The sequence below is a fragment of the Mercenaria mercenaria genome, chromosome 4 (genome assembly GCF_021730395.1).
Source record: "Mercenaria mercenaria strain notata chromosome 4, MADL_Memer_1, whole genome shotgun sequence".
NCBI lineage: Eukaryota > Metazoa > Mollusca > Bivalvia > Venerida > Veneridae > Mercenaria > Mercenaria mercenaria.
This window is the reverse complement of record NC_069364.1, coordinates 547,605-569,507: the sequence shown is the minus strand read 5'-3', so window position 1 is coordinate 569,507 and position 21,903 is coordinate 547,605. Positions and strand designations below refer to the sequence as shown.

Genomic DNA, 21,903 nt, shown 5'->3' with positions numbered 1-21,903 from the left:
AATGCATCAGTTTATAAATACTGTATTATACAGGTGGAGAAGGAGTGTTTAGATTTTGAAAAGATTTATCACAGTGTGGAACAAGGGCTGAAGTGTCAGTTTGAAACCCTAAACATTCTGGCTGACCAAGGTGCTATCATGTATCTCAAGGCCTACATTGAAGGCATTCAAACAAGGTTGGTATTTATAATGTATTGAAGCTATGAATGTCCTTGCAGACCAAGGTGCTATCATGTATCTCAAGGCCTACATTGAAGGCATTCAAACAAGGTTGGTATTTATAATGTATTGAAGCTATGAATGTCCTTGCATACCAATGTGCTATCATGTATCCCAAGGCCTACATTGAAGGCATTCAAACAGGGTTGGTATTTACAATGTATTGAAGCTCTGAATGTCCTTGCATACCAAGGTGCTATCATGTATCTCAAGTCCTATATTGAAGTCATTCAAACAAGGTTGGTATTTATAATGTATTGAAGCTATGAATGTCCTTGCAGACCAGGGTGCTGTAACGTATCCCAAGGCCTATATTGAAGGCATTCAAACAGGGTTGGTATTTACAATGTATTGAAGCTATGAATGTCCTTGCATACTAAGGTGCTATCATGTGTCCCAAGGCATACATTGAAGACATTCAAACATGGTTGTTATTTACAATGTATTGAAGCTCTGAATGTCCTTGCATACCAAGGTGCTTTCATGTATCCCAAGGCAGACATTGAAGGCATTCAAACAAGGTTGGTATTTACAATGTATTGAAGCTCTGAATGTCCTTGCATACCAAGGTGCTATCATGTATCCCAAGGCATACATTGAAGGCATTCAAACAGGTTGGTATTTACAATGTATTGAAGCTCTGAATGTCCTTGCATACCAAGGTGCTATCATGTATCCAAGCCTACATTGATTGCATTCAAACAAGGTTGGTATTTACAATGTATTGAAGCTCTGAATGTCCTTGCATACCAAGGTGCTATCATGTATCTCAAAGCCTACATTGTTGCATTCAAATAAGGTTGGTATTTACAATGTATTGAAGCTCTGAATGTCCTTGCATACCAAGGTGCTATCATGTATCTCAAGGCCTATATTAAAGTCATTCAAACAAGGTTGGTATTTATAATGTATTGAAGCTCTGAATGTCCTTGCAGACCAGGGTGCTATAATGTATCCCCAAAGGCCTATATTGAAGGCATTCAAACAAGGTTGGGATTTACAATGTATTGAAGCTATGAATGTCCTTGCATACCAAGGTGCTATCATGTGTCCCAAGGCATACATTGAAGACATTCAAACAAGGTTGGTATTTACAATGTATTGAAGCTCTGAATGTCCTTGCATACCAAGGTGCTATCATGTATCCAAAGGCATACATTGAAGGCATTCAAACAAGGTTGGTATTTACAATGTATTGAAGCTCTGAATGTCCTTGCATACCAAGGTTCTGTCATGTATCCCAAGGCATACATTGAAGGCATTCTAACAAGGTTGGTATTTACAATGTATTGAAGCTCTGAATGTCCTTGCATACCAAGGTGCTATCATGTATCCCAAGGCATACATTGAAGGCATTCAAACAAGGTTGGTATTCACAATGTATTGAAGCTCTGAATGTCCTTGCAGACCAAGGTGCTATCATGTATCCCAAGCCATACATTGAAGGCATTTAAACAAGGTTGGTATTCACAATGTATTGAAGCTCTGAATGTCCTTGCATACCAAGGTTCTATCATGTATCCCAAGGCATACATTGAAGGCATTCAAATAAGGTTGGTATTTATAATATATTGGAGCTCTAAATGTCCTTGCATACCAAGATGCTATCATATTTCTCAAGGCATACATTGAAGGCATTCAAATAAGGTTGGTATTTATAATATATTGAAGCTCTGAATGTCCTTGCAGACCAAGGGGGCTATCATGTATCCCAGGGCATACATTGAAGGCATTTAAACAAGGTTGGTATTTATAATGTATTGAAGCTACGAATGTCCTTGCAGACCAAGGTGCTGTCATGTATCTCAAGGCATACATTGAAGGCATTCAAACAAGGTTGATATTTATAATGTATTGAAGCTCTGAATGTCCTAGCAGACCAAGGTGCTATCATGTATCCCAAGGCATACATTGAAGGCATTGCAACAAGGTTGGTATATGTTTCTTCCACATGTAGTGGAGGAGACATTTTGTTTTAATGATGTCCATCTGTCTGTCAGTTTATCAGTCTGTTTGTCTGTCTTTATGACGTTTGTCCACGCAACTTTCTGACACCAGCAACACTTTAGGTAGTTCTGACAATGAATATTTTTTAAATGCTACAGTATTTTACACATGTTTATCACAGTATTCACAGTACAGAGATGGTCACCAGTGTGAGCACAGTGTTGTCGTCATTGGTTACTGACCCTTCAAAGACCACTACGAGACAGAAAAGTCAACCAGAGGATGATACAGGTATCTACATAGATTTTAATTTAATGGTCCATGAGTAAAAGTAACTAAATTCTTCTTTTCTCAGTTCTTGTTTAAGGGAATTTAGATAAAACCTCACAGGTTCTTTAGAGATGATAGTCTTTGACATGTTTAATATTAACAGTATTGTTCATATCTGAAGTTTACAGTAGTTACTTTTTTTTTGAAATTTGAAACTCGCAAAACACCAGAAATATCTTTTTAATGGAAGCTGTTGAAGAGGAGGACAATAAGAAAATGAACTGTCTTTAATGAAATTGGTTATGAAAATATGATATTATTTGGAGTGTATTATTTTTCAGGAACTAAGCCAGAAACAAATAGTTCAATAGTGCAGTGGAATATAATTTTTGATCTGCATGATCTGTCTCTCGTGATGGCAGACAACAATAGTAAAATAGCTGAGATACATATCAGAGGTAGGTTGTTACCATGGTTACATAGAGGTTGTCACCATGGGTGCATATCAGAGGAATGTTGTCACTCTAGTTACATATTAGAGATAGGTCATCACCATAGACACATATCAGAGGTAGGTCATCACCATAGATACACATCAGAGGTAGGTCATCACTTGGGCTAATATCAGGGATAGGTCATCACTTCTGGATGCATATCAGAGGTAGGTCATCACCATGGGTGCATATCAGAGGTAATTACATATCAGTGGTAGCATGGGTGCATATCAGAGGTAGGTCATCACCATGGGTGCATATGTAGTTACATATCAGTGGTAGGTCATCACCGTGGGTGCATATCAGAGGTAGGTCATCACCATGGGTGCATATCAGAGGTAGTTACATATCAGTGGTAAGTCATCACCATGGGTGCATATCAGAGGTAGGTCATCACAATGGGTGCATAACAGAGGTAGTTACGTATCGGTGGTAGGTCATCACCATAGGTGCATATCAGAGGTAGGTCATCACCATGGGTGCATATCACAGGTAGTTGCATATCAGAGGTAGGTCATTGCCATGGGTGCATATCAGGGGTAGGTCATTGCCATGGGAGCATATCAGAAGTAGGTTCATCACTACCTTGACAGGTTATTGTGAATACATACTAGAGGTAGCCCGTCTCTGTGGATAGTATCAGAGGCAGGTCGTTACTGTTGTTTAATGCAGATGTAAGTCATAGCTCAGTATATACAAATGAGAGGTTGGTCATCACTGTAGATACATATCAGACATATGTTGTCACAGAGCTATGTACAAATAGGATGTCGTGGACACATATATATGAAGTATATTGTCACCGTGGATACATGTAAGTCATCATGTCATTTAACTAACTGATTAAGGCATACATCAGAGTTAATCATCATTGTTTGTACTTACCAATACATTATAACTCTTTCGTAAAATGGAGAAATGTCCTCATAATAGATGTACCTTATATGATTGTGCTTGATTCCTTAAAGTTAAATTGCAGATATTATTGATATTTTACAGAACTTGGTTCTATATTTAATCAAATCATATTTTAGATTTGAAGGGTCACATGCTGCAGAGGCCAGACAAGCTGACATTGATAGGGAGTTTGAGAGACATTGATGTGAAAGATTGTACTCATGGGGCATTGTATCCAAATGTAAGTGAAGTACTTTTTGTACTTCCATGCTTTTCTTATAGTTTCTAGATTCTGTTGTCAAGAATTTTACAGATTGTATTAACTAACACAACAGCAATCTTTAAGTGCCATGTGGCAGCTGTAAAAAGTCTCCCCCTACTTGGATTCAGTGTTGTTATATTTTGGGATCATGGAGTTTATTCAATACATGTGTAATAGAGTTCCACTTGAGCCGGTGCTAGGGGGCGTGAGAGGTGTTGCACATTACATTATCTCTCATGAACAGGCTCAGTCAAACCGAGTTGGCTATTATCGTGCTTAGTTGCATTCTATGCTTTCAAGATATTATTAAATGTAATACAGTGAAAAGTCTCTTAAATGAAACCTAAAAAAAAACAAACAAGAAAACCACACAGAATATGCAAAATGAACACTCCCTAATGAAAATAGCCCATCTAAATGATAAACACTGCAAAACTGAACACTGGTCTTGGTCTGGAATAAGTTCCTTATATTGAATATTACCCATTTGAACTAGAAATCCCTCAAAACATTACACTTGTGTTGGTCAAGAAAGTTCCTTCTGTTGAAAATAACCCTCTAAAATTTTTTAGAGAAACCCCTAAAAACTGCACTAGTGCTGGTCAGGAATGAGTTACTTAACTAGCCCCTCTAAACTAAAACCCTCAAAACTTGGTCAAGAATAAGTTCCTCATATTAAAAATAAGCCCTTTGTACAAACTGAATGCTTCATTTGGTACTGAGGCTGAACTGTTTAGAGGTTTCAGATTTATTGCAGTTTCTCTTATTCAAGTTTTAGCTACATTATTTTCATTGTTCATTGTATTAAGAAACTTCCCTTGGAAACCATTTATTTAACAGCAATTCTTCAGGAGTTGAAATTTGAAAGTCTTACTTTTTTGTAAAAAAAAAACATTTGAACTGTAAAAACTGACTATTTTTTTTATTAATCAGAGGGAAAAAGATTTAAACTTTTGTTTTAATTTCAGATTTTGATGTTAGAAGACAAAGAAGACAGTCTGTTCAGATTTTCTGTGAGTCACTTTTTCTTATTTGACAACATTCTTTCTTTATGATACTCTGCCATAATCAGAGAAATAGTTTTGGTATTGTTTATGTGTCCACCCATCCTTCCACCAGTCTGTCAATCCATTCTCCTGCTGCCATATCGCTGTAATGGTCAGTCACATCATCTCTGAAAGAAGGATAAGTGTCAAGTTTTAAGGCTCTTTATATGGCACACCTGTAATGAGCTGGTTTAAGTAGAGATGAAGTAATTTGAAGTATGTTAAACAAAAATACCATCATCTATAACTGTTTCTGTTTTGTTTTCATAGAAATATGAAATCCAGGTAAAGATCTGTCTCAGTCTTCCTGTCTGTCTGATCAAAATACACACTGTAAATGTGCATCTGTTCATTGACATGAATGCATGGACTAGATATTTAAAACATTTTCCTGATAGTCATACTGTTATTTAATTGTTTTCTAAAGTATGTGATATTTTTGTGTAGCACATAATAATCTTCAATTTTATTTGACATTGTAATATAGATATGTATGACTCCTTTTTAGCTCACCTGAGCAATGCTCAGGTGAGTTTTTCTGATTGCTCGATGTCCGTCATCCGTCGTCTGTCGTCTGTCTGTCAACATTTAGCTTGTGTATGCGATAGAGGCTGTATTTTTCAACTGATCTTCATGAAATTTGGTCAGAATGATCTCCTTGATAAAATCTAGGCCGAGTTCGAAAATGGGTCATCTGGGATCAAAAACTAGGTCACTAGGTCAAATCAAAGAAAAAGCTTGTGTATGCATTAGAGGCTGTATTTTTCAATTAATCTTCATGAATTTTGGTCAGAATGATTATCTTGATGAAATCTAGGCCGAGTTCGAAAACAGGTCATCTGGGGTCAAAAACTAGGTCACTAGGTCAAATCAAAGAAAAAGCTTGTGTATGCGATAGAGGCTGTATTTTTCAATTAATCTTCATGAATTTTGGTCAGAATGATTATCTTAATGTAATCTAGGCCGAGTTTGAAAACAGGTCATGTGGGATCAAAAACTAGGTCACTAGGTCAAAGCAAAGAAAAAGCTTGTGTGTTCGATAGAGGCTGTATTTTTCAATTAATCTTCATGAATTTTGGTCAGAATGATTATCTTGATGAAATCTAGGCCGAGTTCGAAAATGGGTCATCTCGGGTCAAAAACTAGGTCACTAGGTCAAATCAAAGAAAAAGCCTATGTATGTGATAGAGGCTGTATTTTTCAATTAATCTTCATGAATTTTGGTCAGAATGATTATCTTGATGAAATCTAGGCCAAGTGCGAAAACGGGTCATCTGGGGTCAAAAACTAGGTCTCTAGGTCAAATCAAAGAAAAAGCTTGTGTATGCAATAGAGGCTGTATTTTTCAATTGATCTTCCTGAAATTAAGTCAAAATAATAACTTCAATGAAATCTAGGCTGAGTTTGAAAATGGGTCATCTGGGGTTAAAAAGAAGGTCACTAGGTCAAATCAAAGAAAAACCTTGTGTATGCCATAGAGGCTGTATTTTTCAATTGATCTTCATGAAATTTTGTCAGAATGATTGCCTTGACAAAATCTAGGTCAAGTTTGAATATGGGTCAAAAATTAGGTCACTAGGTCAAATAAAAGAAAAACATTGTGTATGCAATAGAGGCTTTATTTCCGATTGATCTTCCTGAAATTATGTCAGAATGATTGCCTTGATGAAATGTTGGTCAAATTTGTATATGGGTCATCTTGGATCAAAAAGTAGGTCACTGGGTCAAATCAAAGAAAATACTTATTTATACTCAAGGTTTTTGCTCCAATTTTAATGATAATTGGTCAGAATATTTTTTCCATGAAATCATTAGGTCAAATTATGGTGTGTTATGGTGTGTTTCTCAGGTGAGCGACCTAGGGCCATCTTGGCCCTCTTGTTTTTTACATCTCTGTGCAAGTTTATTTTAGTTCAGCTATTGGAAGAATAGTGAGAGCTATTGTACTCCTCTGTTTGTCAGCATTGGCAGTGATGTTGATTTCACTGCTTGAATAAGTTTTGCATGCAAGGCCTTTTCTATCTCTGTAACTATTGTTAGCTCACCTGAGCAATGCTCAGGTGAGTTTTTCTGATCGCTCGATGTCCGGCCTCCGGCGTCCATCATCTGTCGTCTGGCGTCTGTCGTGTCTGTCAACATTTAGCTTGTGTATGTGATAGAGGCTGTATTTTTCAATTAATCTTCATGAATATTGGTCAGAATGATAACCTTGATAAAATCTAGGCCGAGTTCGAAAATGGGTCATCTCGGGTCAAAAACTAGGTCACTAGGTCAAATCAAAGAAAAACCTTGTGTATGCGATAGAGGCTGTATTTTTATGCCCCCGAAGGGAGGCATATAGTTTTTGAACCGTCTGTCGGTCTGTCGGTCTGTCAGTCTGTCCGCAATTTTCGTGTCCGGTCCATATCTTTGTCATCGATGGATGGATTTTCAAATAACTTGGCATGAATGTGTACCACAGTAAGACGACATGTCGCGCGCAAGACCCAGGTCCGTAGCTCAAAGGTCAAGGTCACACTTAGACATTAAAGGATAGTGCATTGATGGGCGTGTCCGGTCCATATCTTTGTCATCAATGGATGGATTTTCAAATAACTTGGCATGAATGTGTACCACAGTAAGACGACGTTTTGCGCGCAAGACCCAGGTCCGTAGCTCAAAGGTCAAGGTCACGCTTAGACATTAAAGGATAGTGCATTGATGGGCGTGTCCTGTCCATATCTTTGTCATCGATGGATAGATTTTCAAATAACTTGGCCTGAATGTGTACCACAGTAAGACGACGTGTCGCGCGCAAGACCCAGGTCCGTAGGTCAAAGGTCAAGGTCACACTTAGACTTTAAAGGTCATTTTTCATGATAGTGCATTGATGGGCGTGTCCAGTCCATATCTTTGTCATTCATGCATGGATTTTAAAATAACTACGCATGAATGTGTGATACAGTAAGACCACGTGTCGCGCGCAAGACCCAGCTCCGTAGGTCAAAGGTCCTAAACTCTAACATCGGCCACAACTACTAATTCAAAGTGCCATCGGGGGCATATGTCATCCTATGGAGACAGCTCTTGTTCAATCAATCTTCATGAATATTGGTCAGAATGATAACCTTGATGAAATTAAGGCCGAGTTCGAAAATGGGTCATCTCGGGTCAAAAACTAGGTCACTAGGTCAAATCAAAGAAAAACCTTGTGTATGCGATAGAGACTGTATTTTTCAATTGATCTTCATGAATATTGGTCAGAATGACTGCCTTGATGAAATCTAGGCCGAGTTCGAAAATGGGTCATCTAGGGTCAAAAACTAGGTCACTAGGTCAAATCAAAGAAAAACTTATGTATGTGATAGAGGCTGTATTTTCAATTATTCTTCATGAATATTGGTCAAAATGATAACCTTGATGAAATCTAGGCCGAGTTTGAAAATGTGTCATCTGGGGTCAAAAACTAGGTCACTAGGTCAATTCAAAGAAAAACCTTGTGTATGCGATAGAGGCTGTATTTTTCAATTGATCTTCATGAATATTGGTCAGAATGATTGCCTTGATGAAATCTAGGCCGAGTTCGAAAATGGGTCATCTCGGGTCAAAAACTAGGTCACTAGGTCAAATCAAAGAAAAACCTTGTGTATGCGATAGAGGCTGTATTTTTCAATTGATCTTCATGAATTTTGGTCAGAATGATTACCTTGATGAAATCTAGGCCGAGTTCGAAAATGGGTCATCCCGGATCAAAAACTAGGTCACTAGGTCAAATCAAGGAAAAACCTTGTGTATGCGATAGAGGCTGTATTTTTCAACTGATCTTCATGAAATTTAGCCAGAATGATTACCTTGATAAAATCTAGGCCGAGTTCGAAAATGTGTCATCTGGGGTCAAAAACTAGGTGACTAGGTCAGATCGAAGAAAAACATTGTGTATGCAATAGAGGATGTAGTTTTCAATTGATCTTTATGAAATTTGGTCTGAGTGATTGCCTTGATGAAATCTAGGCCGAGTTTGAATATGGGTTATCTGAGGTCAAAAACTAGGTCACTAGGTCAAATAAAGAGAAATCTTGTGTATGCGATAGAGACGGTTTTTTCAATTGATTTTTATGAAATTTGGTCAGGGTGATTGCCTTAATGAAATCTAGGTCGAATTTGAATATGGGTCATCTGAGTTCAAAAACTAAGTCACTTGGTCAAATCAAAGAAAAAACTTGTGTATGTGATAGAGGCTGTATTTTTCAATTGATCTTCATGAATTTTGGTCAGAATGATTGCCTTGATAAAATCTAGGTCGAGTTTGAACATGTGTCATCTAGGGTCAAAAACTATGTCATATCTAAGAAAATGCTTGTTTTATCGCAAGAGACCAATTTTTTGGTCCAATCTTAATGAAAATTGGTCAGAATATTTGTTTCCATGAAATCACTAGGTCAAACATGTTTTACACTGTTATGGTGTGTTTCTTAGCTGAGCGACCTAGGGCCATCTTGGCCCTCTTGTATATATAGTGTAAGTCTTAGTTGAATGAATTTGGAATTGTTTCCCTTTTTTTCTGCAAATAACTGTCAAGCTCTGTCTCTGTAACAGCTGCATATATTGAATTGAAACTTCACACAAGACTGCCTACTCCTCAGATGTACTTGCATAACCAAGTTGTATAAATAGCTAAATGCATATGTATGTCATTGTGTTCATGGCTTACTTTGAAAAAGTCACTTATAATTATGAACAATCATTGTAACAAATGCGTTCTTCAGCTTTGGAGGAAGGAATGATATATAGCATCAGTGGGCATATTATCATATGAAAACATCATAAAATGGTTATTTGAAAAGTTTAATCAAGTGTTGAATTGTGCTCATGTACATGTGTAGCTGGTTTTGCCATCCTATACATGTGTGTACTAGGTTTTGCTATACTGTATACATGTGTACCTGGTTTTTCCATTCTATGCACATGTGTACCAGGTTTTGCTATACCCTGTACAATCATGTGTACATGGTATTACCATACTATGTACATGTGTACCAGGCTTTGTCATACTATGTACATGTGTACCAGGTTTTGCTATACTCTGTACATATGTACCTGGTTTTACTATACTCTGTACATGTGTACCTGGTTTTACTATGTACATTATGTGTACCTGGTTTTGGCATACTTTGTTTTTACTATACTCTGTAAATGTGTACCTGGTTTTACTATACTCTGTACATGTGTACCTGGTTTTACTATGTACATTATGTGTACCTGGTTTTGGCTTACTTTGTTTATATGTACCAGATTTTGCTATACTCTGTACATGTGCACCTGGTTTTGCCATACTATGTACATGTGTACCTGGTTTTACTATGTACATTATGTGTACCTGGTTTTGGCATACTTTGTTTATGTGTACCAGATTTTGCTATACTCTGTACATGTGCACCTGGTTTTACTATGTACATGTGTACCTGGTTTTGGCATACTTTGTTTATGTGTACCTGGTTTTGCTATACTCTGTACATGTGCACCTGGTTTTGCCATACTATGTACACGTGTACCTGGTTTGCTGTACTATGTTCATGTGTACCAGGTTTTGCTATACTATGTACATTTGTACCTATTTTTTGTCATACTATGTACATGTGTACCTGGTTTTGTCATACTATGTACATGTGTATCTGGTTTTGTCATACTATGAAAATGTGTACCTTGTTTTGGCATGCTATGTTCATGTGTACCAGGTTTTGCTATACATTGTACATGTGTACCTGTCTTTGCCATACTATGCTGGACCACATCATTGAACAGTCATGGTTATGTAACTAGTTTCATTGAAATATTTTTTGTCAACCAAAACAGATTGTTTGATTTAAATTTTATTGGTAGTTGGCATTTTTTGTGTTCAGCTACATTTTTCCTTGCAGCTGTTTCATTTCTTCGTAAATAGGTGAATAAATACTGCTGTATAAATGTTGTATGCTTGTCAAAACTCGAAAGATATACAATATAGACATTCATTAACTTAAAACACTGTTTTTACAACATAGGGCAGTTCTTTTTTATGGTCGTATTTAATGTATCTACTCGCATATTGTCACTACAATGCAAAATCCTGTTAACTGAATGGACCAGTATTATCAAATTTGTCTAGATCTTTGGGTTTTTGAAAGTATTCCATTCTACAATTCTCTCAGTTTTGCAGTAACTTTTTATGATATTTTTATGATATTTCAGTTCACAAAATACAGTCGGAGACAAAGTCCGGTGTTAGATAACCGACAGATAGTTCCACCATTTGATTACACCATCAATATTAGAGTTGGTCATCTACAGTTTGTAGCACTGGGAAAATTCTACTGGGAAATCATGGTAAAAACAGAGTCTTTTTAGTACCTTCTCTTTGATTTGAATCATCTGCTTTTAGACTTATGTAATGCAAGTTGACCTTTGGTTTGTAAAAGATAAAACATGTCAAACTATGTAGTAAATTTCAAAACCTAATGGTGATAAGGGCACTTAAAAGGTCCTATATTTGATATATTTTTAACCTTTAACCTGCTGGTAGCAAGTGATTTTGCCTTTGCAACCAGTGCAGACCACGATTAGCCTGCACATCTATGGTCTGCACTGTTCACTATTCAGTCAGAAAATTTTCAGTGAATATCTCTTCGAAAAATAAATGGTACTGCCCAAATTAAATGATGGACCAGTCAGTTTTAGAAATTTAGCAGGGTAAAGGTTTAACCTGTGTCCTTTGGATCATTAATGCTGTGTTGATCTCTGAGTTATCACTGTTTATTATACTGGTCCATGAAGTGTACCATACAGTAAAATGATATTCAGAACTGATAAAATGCATTTTGATTTTCAGGGAAATGAACCACTTCATTGCTACAGCATTCTGATTGAAAGTACTATATGTTCTATTTCAGAAATTTGCAGAGCCTCTGTTGAGTGCAGAGGTGTTAGATACTGCTAGTGTTTCAATGAAAGCTGTCACAAAACAGGTAAAACTCTGAATACAGCATAGATACATTCAGGTTTGGAGAGGGTTTTCTTAAAACAAGACTGTTTTTGAGCACTGGTCTATTCATACTTCAAATATCCATATTAGTGAATGATACGAATATTTATGCATTTTTGTTGTAGTATTTCTGCTCATAATATACTGTAAAATCATTTGATTTCGTGGGCATGAAATTTTGTAGTTTTGGTCAAAACGGCAATTTTGTGGGGATATGAATTCGTGGATTTCAATTTTTGAACATAAAATGAATGGCAATTTTACTTGTTCATTGGGATTTAATTTTGCGGATTGCTTCAACCATGAAATCCACGAATATTAGTCCCCCACAAATATTAATGATTTCACAGTACTGTTTTGTTGTGTTTATTGTAGATGGACAATTTTAAACAAGATAATCATAGATTTGGGATCACTGTTGATATGCTGACCCCTACAATCCTTATACCGGTCAAGTCCGACTCTGCTGACCTACTCTTGCTCAAGTCAGGTGATTTGCACGTGAATAATGTGTTTGACTTCACAGATATAGGACATGGAATGAAGCAGGAATGGAATCATATATATGTCTCACTTACATGTGTTCAACTTAGCAGGTTAGATGGTTTATACAGACTTACATAAATGTGAAAGGTGTATAAGTAGCCCAAATATTCTAGTGGTAACACACTTGACTACCAATTCAGTTGTCTTTGGTTCAAAACCTATCTTAGAGGCCAGTACTGGTTCTTCCCAGGAAAGACGGCTTTGTGTGTATCAGAACTATACATCGGTCACATTAAAGAACCAAACTGTCTATTTTCAAAGGTTATCCATACAGGTCTGTATCTAAAGGATTTCTCACGGTGTGTTCTGGGGCCTTTCTCTTACTAGACTCCCTGTGGTCAGATTGCTCGGTGTCTGTACTAGTAGAGGATGAATTTGGCACACAGAGTGACTGTCTTTGCGCTATGTAAAGTGCCTTTCAGTTTGAACATGTTTATCATGAAAAGGGTGCTATTAAATCTAGTACAATAATGATAATAATAAAAATAGCATGTACATTAAATTTCTTTGGTACTGGTTGGTTAGTTAATGTCTGCAAATGGATAAAGTTGGTATTTAGTAATGAAATTTATTAAATATGAATGACTGGATGTTTCAAAGTTGAAAACCTTGTTATTAGATTGGCAATGTTGATGGGATGAAGGACAGATGTGGGGGGTGTTCCATTCAGTAACTTAACTTTGGATAGTTGAGATATTGAAATGCAATTTTGGCCTAAAGTAAGACGAAGTTTGGAATTGCATTTTGGTTAGTGGAATCAAGGTCAATATCACTGTTGAGATATCTTGTTTTATATGAAATGAAGGTCATTATCAGCCAGAAATATTCAAAGTCTACAAATAATAAAAAAAGCTGATGCTGTGGGGATGGGGATTCTGCTTCCAGTCCGCATGAGCAACAGTGGCTTTGTATGGGGCATCAAAGGTTGAACATGTATATGAATAAATAAACTAGTATACCAAATTGTAGTGCTTGAAAAACTTGTATCTCACTAGGTTCCTTTTGTTACAGAACTGTTCTGTAAATGAATAATTTTTATGTTTGCAGAGCGAAACTCTCACAAGAAGAAGATGCTTTCCTGGTGACTAGTTCCCTGCTTGAACCAATGACCTTCCAGACAGATATCCGGCTAGCACTGGAACCAGAGATGTCTGATGTACAGACAGATATAGCATGTAAACTGGAGAAGGTGAACAGCTTCATGTCACAGAAAGACTGTCAGGTGTTATTTGGGGTGCTACGTGCAAACTGGACAGAGGGTGCTCCATTGTCAGAACCAGGTCAGTCCTTGATTTATACTGAACCATTTTTTAATAGTTTGACATTAAAACATGGAACTGGTAATAAAATTTTGAAATTTAAGGCTGAAGAAAAATGACTATACTGGAGTTAAAACAAATTATTTTATTAGTGTTACCTATCATAAGTGTTGAATTTAACAGAACTTTTTGGCTGAAAGTGGAGTTCATTTTCAGATAAATCAATGTTGGTAGGTTTTTTTAGAGCAGTGAAATTTATTGCAATGAAATATAAGCTGCTCATACCATTGGAAAAAAACATTGATATCTGTAGTAATAAAAGTTAAAATAACTGAAACTGTAAATACAGTATCTTCACTGATAGAACCAAACACAGTATGTTTCTGGGAGATCATCATGTTGTATTATAAAATTAATGTAAGAGGAAAAGTATTTTAAACAGCTAACATAGAAAAAATAATGTAAACATAACTTAGCATTCTTCAAAGTAAAGTTGAAAAACAATGACATATTTCTGATAACACAGTGACAGAATTGCACTGTTTTCCCTGATAACACATTGACTGAATGACACTGTTTTCCCTGATAACACATTGGCAGAATTGCACTGTTTTCCCTGATAACACATTGACAGAATGACACTGCTTTTCCTGATAACACATTGACAGAATGACACTGTTTTGCCTGATAACACATTGACAGAATAACACTGTTTTTCCTGATAACACATTGACAGAATGACACTGTTTTTCCTGATAACACATTGACAGAACAACACTGCTTTCCCTGATTTTCTAAATGCAATTTAGTGGATAACTTTGGGTTTTGTCTTTAAATTTGGAACTGCTAACCAGAATTTCACAAAACTTGAGCTGCAGCATCCCTGCATGAGCTTTTCTCAATTTACTTTTAAGTGATTTGCTTCTCTGAACAAACATTGAGCTTGAATTATAGACATATAATCAGTTTTTAAATGAGATTCTTCCAGAATCTGTAAATGGATTTTCATCACACAATTTGAACTGTTGTAGCCTCTTTTTGCAGGGACATAGACAGAAGTCGAAACACACTGAAGCAGAGAATCTGGGGCATGTTTCCTGTAAAGCTTGTAAACACACCGAGACTCCTGCTTCAGCATAGCTATGTCAGTGAATAAATATTACTTAAGAATCATATATCATCGTGTTCACAAGTCTGCTGATGTGCAATCTGGCAGCATTGTTTCTGCTTTTTATCTGTAAAGATGATGTATAGCAACATAGAGCATCTGTCATTCTGTTCTCTTGTTCCATACACTGTCCAAGTAGGTTTAGTGCTGTTTCTCTGTGTCTAAGGTTTGGTTCCTTATCAATGGTCTTAACTAGGTTAGAAAGGGCTGTTTGTTTGTCTTCGTGTTTTCTGAGATGATCATAGGCCTTGTATTTTAGGAAGTAGAGGTAAGGTAGAGAATCCACCACAGCCCAATCCATCCAGTAGTCATGATAACCTCTGTCTAATTTGTCTTCTGCTGTACATCTAAACATTTCATGCCGGAGTTCGTTTGGACAACAGTTTATTTCAAATGGTAGAAATTTCACACAAGATGCAGTCATGTGATTTATTACTTTGTGATTTTGATGAAAAGATAAAGTGTTAAATGTTTTTTTCCGAGCTTGGTTGATAACAGAGTAGCAGGTACAAACTGGCTCAACAACATTGACATCATAGCAAGCTTCAGTGTATCTCAGAATCCTGTCCATTCTATGAATATCACCAAAACAGTAAAAAATAGATGCAAGTTTCAGTTTACTGGATGAAGCGTCAGATTTTAATCCGAACAACAGCTGCGTTAGAGCTTGAGATGATAAATTGTTGTGACAAGAAATATCAAAAGATGCTAGGACAGATCCTAGTGTTGTATATAGCCATGGCGCAATTAGACTACATGCTATTTTTTGTAGCCCTTGACTTGCAGTATACATGCTTACTGATTTGAATAATTACTTTGATATGATCTGCGATACTGCCTGCATATCATCACTTCCATTTATTTGTGAAAGTAAATCCTTAACACCATCATTGATATGCAAAGCAACTTCTTTTGATAACTGTCCCGAAATTTGTTTGGATAAAAAGTTTTTCGGCTCTCCACTTACAGTTACAACACTGAATTTATTTTGAAGTATGAAACCAAGCCTGTCACAGTGTATCTGCAGCATGGCTCTTCCATTACTATTTACTAACTCTAGCAATACTCTGACTATGAAAGATTTACTTTCAGCTGAAAGTTTTCCAGCCATTAAGTTGTTTTCAGGGATGATGAAATGTGGACAGTTTTCATTTAAAACGCAGTAGTACAGTGACGATAGACAAAAAGTTAGGCATGAAAGCAAATTGTGCTCCCTCCAGGTATTAGCATGTGTATTCGCAATACAATGTAGCAGTACTGTTTTACACATAAAACTTGAAATTACATCATTCGTCTTTGGACAGATAAAGGTTTTTAGAATCATTTTCATCAAGATATAGCAGCGGATCTGTGAAATGTTAAGACTGAAAATTAAACTCCTCTCTGCCAAGGAGGTAGAAATTCTCCATTCAAACTCCTCTTTTTCACTGTTATTGCTTCCAACAGCAACAGCAAAACATCCAGTGCTGCTACAGTATTTCTGCATCGCATCTGAAGGCCACTGCCTAGTCTTGTAAGGGCCCAACCAGTTAGTGGCTTGTATAGGCCAAGACCTACAGGGCAAGGCATATACCAGATCAGTATTATAGATACCAGGTCTTCCATGTTCAGAATAAGCTCGACCATGTCGTATTGCCCCGGTCCCAGCAGCACCAGTAAATACTGTATTTTTTAGAACCATCCTTCCCATTTTATCTCTGAAATGATATTCATTTAGTTCATCATGTGGATGAAGGACACCATCTCCCAGGTGTTGTAACAAACAGTAGCCAGGTGATACATTCTCATCTTGGATCATCAACAGATTTTTATAACCATGTTCCCTGTCTCTCTGGTCTTGTATCACATTGAAGTCATTAAAAGTAAGCAGACATTCACAGTCAGAATCAAGACCTATTGTAGTTGTACTTTCTGTTTGACTTCCAAAGTAATATACAGAACTGTTATCATCCTCAAGCTGGTTTGTTAACATGTGAATTGACTCCTTCAGTAGCCAAGATGTTCTTCTCTTCTGCAGGATTCTTGGATTCACTCCAATTTCATCAAAAACTTCACAGAGTCTGAATGATACATTAATGGTATAATCCGGTATTTGAAACATTCTGAAATTAAATACATTTATTCCTCATAAATCATTGATAAGTTTTGAATTGCAGTTGATAAAAATAATATGCTGAAATGATTTTTTTTTGTTGTGAGTTAATATTTCTTTCAACTGCTGATTTTAATTTTAAATTCCAAATTACATAAGGAAATACTTTGCTTAATTGCTTTCTTTTCTGTAATCTGAGACAGTAGTTAGTGTATTTACCGTATTTTGGTGTGTATAGGTCGCGGTAATGTATAGCCCGCATCTAATTTTTGCTCTGGAAATGGTCGGAAAATTTAACTTCTAGCGTATTAGTCGCAGTTAAATTTCGGATTTTTTCCCCAGCAATATTTAATATTTACCAGCAAAAAAGTTATGGCGGCGGCCATATTGATGCCGCGGACTGAATTATTATCAGAACCTGATTGGTTGAAATCGGACAGTGTTATTTTCGTTCCCAACCGTTTCGTACCAACAGTAGTATCGGTAACAGGCTACATCAAAGAAAAGCGGCTTTTTGACACTAATTGGCAGCAGACGGTTTGCGTTTACATTCTGTTATCATGCAAGTTTAAGTGTGAATTGTTTGCACAGCAATTATAACACCTTTCCGTGTCATGTAATTAACCGCGTTCTTTTGATTCTGAGTAAAAAGATTAACAAAATATCTCTGTTTGGATTTATTTCTTTTATTTAAAAATCAAAAGTAAAAAATTATCTTTCAAGTTTTTTAATACGCTAAGAATTAGTATAAACAATGTTTGGAATGGAGGACGGATCTGTCCGGATTTTATCCAACCCGGAGTACATGTCAATGGCGTCCAGTAAAACGAAAGTAGAAACAAACGTAATTCAGACTGCAAAAACATCTTTGAATTAAAGTCATTCGTAATTTTAATAGTCTGTATGGGTTATTTACGATATATTTTATTGAAAGTAACCGCTATTGGTTGAAAAGCCGCCGATATTGATATTTTTTATCCATTTTGTTCGTTCGTAACAGATGCACGTAATTTTGCGGGAGCTACGGTCAGAAAATTGGCCCGAAAAAAAAAACTGTTGGCAATGTTCTGTCGTATAGGTCGCAGGAACTTTTTCAGGCAGCAAAATGGGTAGAAAAAGTGCGACCTATACACACCAAAATATGGTAAACTGCACTTTATTATTTTGCACAAATAATTGTCACTTTTTGTCATGCCTCATTTGTTTCAATTGTATTGATTAGCATAGTGGAACTTATTTTACAAAAAGAAAACAGGTTTAATTATTTGCATTGCAGACACATGTAATTTTATATACAGACAAGTTTTTATAGCTTACCACAAAATGCTCAGAGTTAGCTATTGTGATCACTGTCTGTTCATGGGATTGACATTGTCAGTCAGTCTGTCTTCAGTTAGTCCATCATTCACAGTTTTCAAGGTTGCTTGGGTGATCTTCTGCTTCTTGTTCAGATTATTCTGATTCATAAAAAAACATGGCCACCAATGGGCAAGGCCACTTTTCCCAGTTGGTCTGTAGCATCATTAAATGGTTCTTTCCCAGTTTTGTTAAAATGGGGTCTTTTGGCCAATTTAAGGAGCTGCTAGAGCTAAAAATAGAAATACTTTTTGAACCACTTCTTATGAACTGCTTTATGAATAAAAAATCATCAAACTTGTTCTGTAGCATCAATGTAAGGTCCTCTTCCAGTTTTATACCAATGGGGGGTGGGGTGTGTGGATCTTGACCTGTAGTATCATGGTAAAAATCTTCTCCCAAATTTGTTAAAATGGGGATGGTTGGTCCCTTTAAGGGTCCACTAGAGCTAGCAATAGAAATACCTTTAAATACTTTTTATGCCCCCCAAAGGGAGGCATATAGTTTTTGAACCGTCTGTCTGTCTGTCGGTCTGTCGGTCTGTCAGTCTGTCCGCAATTTTCGTGTCCGGTCCATATCTTTGTCATCGATGGATGGATATTCAAATAACTTGGCATGAATGTGTACCACAGTAAGACGACGTGCAGTGCGCAAGACCCAGGTCCGTAGCTCAAAGGTCAAGGTCACACTTAGACGTTAAAGGATAGTGCATTGATGGGCGTGTCCGGTCCATATCTTTGTCATCGATGGATGGATTTTCAAATAACTTGGCATGAATGTGTACCACAGTAAGACGACGTGCAGTGTGCAAGACCCAGGTCCGTAGCTCAAAGGTCAAGGTCACACTTAGACGTTAAAGAATAGTGCATTGATGGGCGTGTCCGGTCCATATCTTTGTCATCGATGGATGGATTTTCAAATAACTTGGCATGAATGTGTACCACAGTAAGACGACGTGCAGCGCGCAAGACCCAGGTCCGTAGCTCAAAGGTCAAGGTCACACTTAGACGTTAAAGGATAGTGCATTGATGGGCGTGTCCGGTCCATATCTTTGTCATCGATGGATGGATTTTCAAATAACTTGGCATGAATGTGTACCACAATAAGACGACGTGTCACACGCAAGACCCAGGTCCGTAGCTCAAAGGTCAAGGTCACACTTAGACGTTAAAGATCATTTTTCATGATAGTGCATTGATGGGCATGTCCGGTCCATATCTTTGTCATTCATGCATGGATTTTAAAATAACTATGCATGAATGTGTGACACAGTAAGACGATGTGTCGCGCGCAAGACCCAGGTCCGTAGGTCAAAGGTCCTAAACTCTAACATCGGCCATAACTTTTCATTCAAAGTGCCATCGGGGGCATGTGTCATCCTACGGAGACAGCTCTTGTTTTCTCAATAACGGTTTTAAAGATCCTCTTCAAACTTTGTCTTTAGCATCAATGTTAGGTCCTACCTCAATATATTCTATGGGGTAGCTTGGTGACCTTTAGCTAGAGCTAAAAATAGAAACAACTTCTTTTCATGAATGGTGACACCTCGATTTCATGCAGCTTAGATGTTCCTTTAATCACTTCTTTGGAAATTTTCTCAGGACCTCCTGCACACAGACACCCCCTCAGGGACTGGACTACTTGATGGATCTTCACCAGTCTTGGTCTGTAGCATCATTGTAAGGTCCTGTTACAAACTTGTTCAAAAGCGGGCACCCTGTCCTGTTTAAGGGACCACTGGAGCAAAATGTGGAAATATTTTAAACAGCTTCTTCTCGTGAACTGCTGAATGCAGATATTCATTATAAAGAAACCTTACAAAACACCCTCAGCCTGCCCCAGTTGTCTCTGTGTATTTTTCCCACCAAATTTTAAAGACCTAAGAAGCATGTACTATTTGAACTGCTTTTCATCTGTCACACTGTCTTTTAGATAAACTTCTACTGTCTCTGGAACTTCTGTCAGCTAGAGAATATTATGGCCCTCTTGGTCTTACTGTCAGCACAGTTTCTAGTATCCATCATCCACATTTTGCACCTACCACATCCCTCTGTCAGCCCCTATAATTCTTTTTTGTTTACTTTCTGTTTCTTGGTACTGAATCTTTGTATCCCTCTTCCACAGTACACCCCCTCCCCTCCACATACCCTTGTTCCCCCCTTTCCACCTATTTATTTTATTACCCGAAATTATAACCAGAAGACAAGTAACATTCACATTTTTACATGTTTATTTGTACATTTCAGATATGAATACAGTCACATATTTCAATTACCGGCGCGTAAGATACTGTAAACAGTGCTAATTTAATCTATGAAATATTCCTTTCAATATAAAAGTTATTATCAATATGTTGGCAGAGTATGGCCACTCCAATGAAAGCTATTTGAAAAACCAGTCGACCGGGAGGAAATCAGACGTACTTGTAAAGCACCACGTCATTGCTCCACGTTACCTGTAGAGCAACAAGCAGCGCCACACGGACGCAAGGGATACCACAGTACACCACAGTAAATTAAACATCCCCCAAAACTCGACGTTACCTGCAAAGCAATGAGGAATATTTAGTGGACCAACGGAGCAAGGCAAAGTACTGTGGTTCTAAGCAACGAGCAAGGCTACAGTACACAACAATATTTAGCGGACCAACGGAGCAAGGCAACGTACTGTAATTCCAAGCAACGAGCAAGGCTACAGTACACCACAATATTTAGCGGACCAATGGAGCAAGGCAACGTACTGTACTTCTAAGCAAGGCAAATACTATAATGAGCAAGGCTACAGTACACCACAGTAAATTAAATATTCCCCATAACTCGACGTTACCTGCAAAGTAATGAGGAACATTTAGCGGACCAATGGAGCAAGGCAACGTACTGTAATTCTAAGCGAGGCAAATACTATATGATGAGCAAGGCTATGGCATCAGCAAGGCTATGATACATTCAAGCAAGGCTAGTCAGATATTGCCAAGGCACTAGAGCAATACCTTTAATATACACCGTAACATCCGTACCATCAAAACGTCCCAAAGCACGCCCGATCGCCCCCACGGTCGACAGAATTTTTCCAGGCCCTTAAAATTAGGAGTGACATAAAAAAAATAATTGTATATAAATATGGAAATAATTAACTGGAGTTTTAGTAACAAAAATTATACATGTATAAATTCTAAATTGTCCTTTTGATTTCTCATAAAGCAACAGTCCGGAAGAATGATAATATCCTTTTAGATCTGTCTGTTTCACAAATTGTTTGTAGCCCAGGAATCCGTTCAATTAATGTCTGTGGAATGTACCTGGAATCTGATCACTTCCGGAGTTGGCACCCAATGGCAGCATATTATCTGC

General features: G+C 37.3%; 2 protein-coding genes across 8 annotated transcripts in view; one reads left to right on the top strand and one right to left on the bottom strand.

Annotated features, from left to right (window-relative positions):
* LOC123552574 (intermembrane lipid transfer protein VPS13A-like) overlaps positions 1–21,903 on the top strand; it is a 169,673-nt gene that overhangs the window by 69,619 nt on the left and 78,151 nt on the right. For all 7 annotated transcript variants that reach the window (XM_053540069.1, XM_053540068.1, XM_053540067.1 and 4 more), the window contains 9 exons: positions 34–176; positions 2,348–2,457; positions 2,778–2,894; positions 3,965–4,068; positions 5,058–5,102; positions 11,343–11,477; positions 12,041–12,115; positions 12,508–12,728; positions 13,726–13,958. In XM_053540069.1, the coding sequence (XP_053396044.1) occupies positions 34–176; positions 2,348–2,457; positions 2,778–2,894; positions 3,965–4,068; positions 5,058–5,102; positions 11,343–11,477; positions 12,041–12,115; positions 12,508–12,728; positions 13,726–13,958 (1,183 nt within the window). The remainder of the gene's footprint in view (positions 1–33; positions 177–2,347; positions 2,458–2,777; positions 2,895–3,964; positions 4,069–5,057; positions 5,103–11,342; positions 11,478–12,040; positions 12,116–12,507; positions 12,729–13,725; positions 13,959–21,903) is intronic.
* LOC123550783 (uncharacterized) lies at positions 13,971–17,377 on the bottom strand. Its single transcript, XM_045339167.2, has one exon. The coding sequence runs from the start codon at positions 17,204–17,206 to the stop codon at positions 15,917–15,919; it is 1,290 nt and encodes a 429-aa protein (XP_045195102.2). The 5' UTR covers positions 17,207–17,377; the 3' UTR covers positions 13,971–15,916.

Coding starts and splice junctions, on each gene's coding strand:
- LOC123550783 (XM_045339167.2), bottom strand. CDS start 17,206: ATGTTTCAAATACCGGATTATACCATTAATGTATCATTCAGACTCTGT.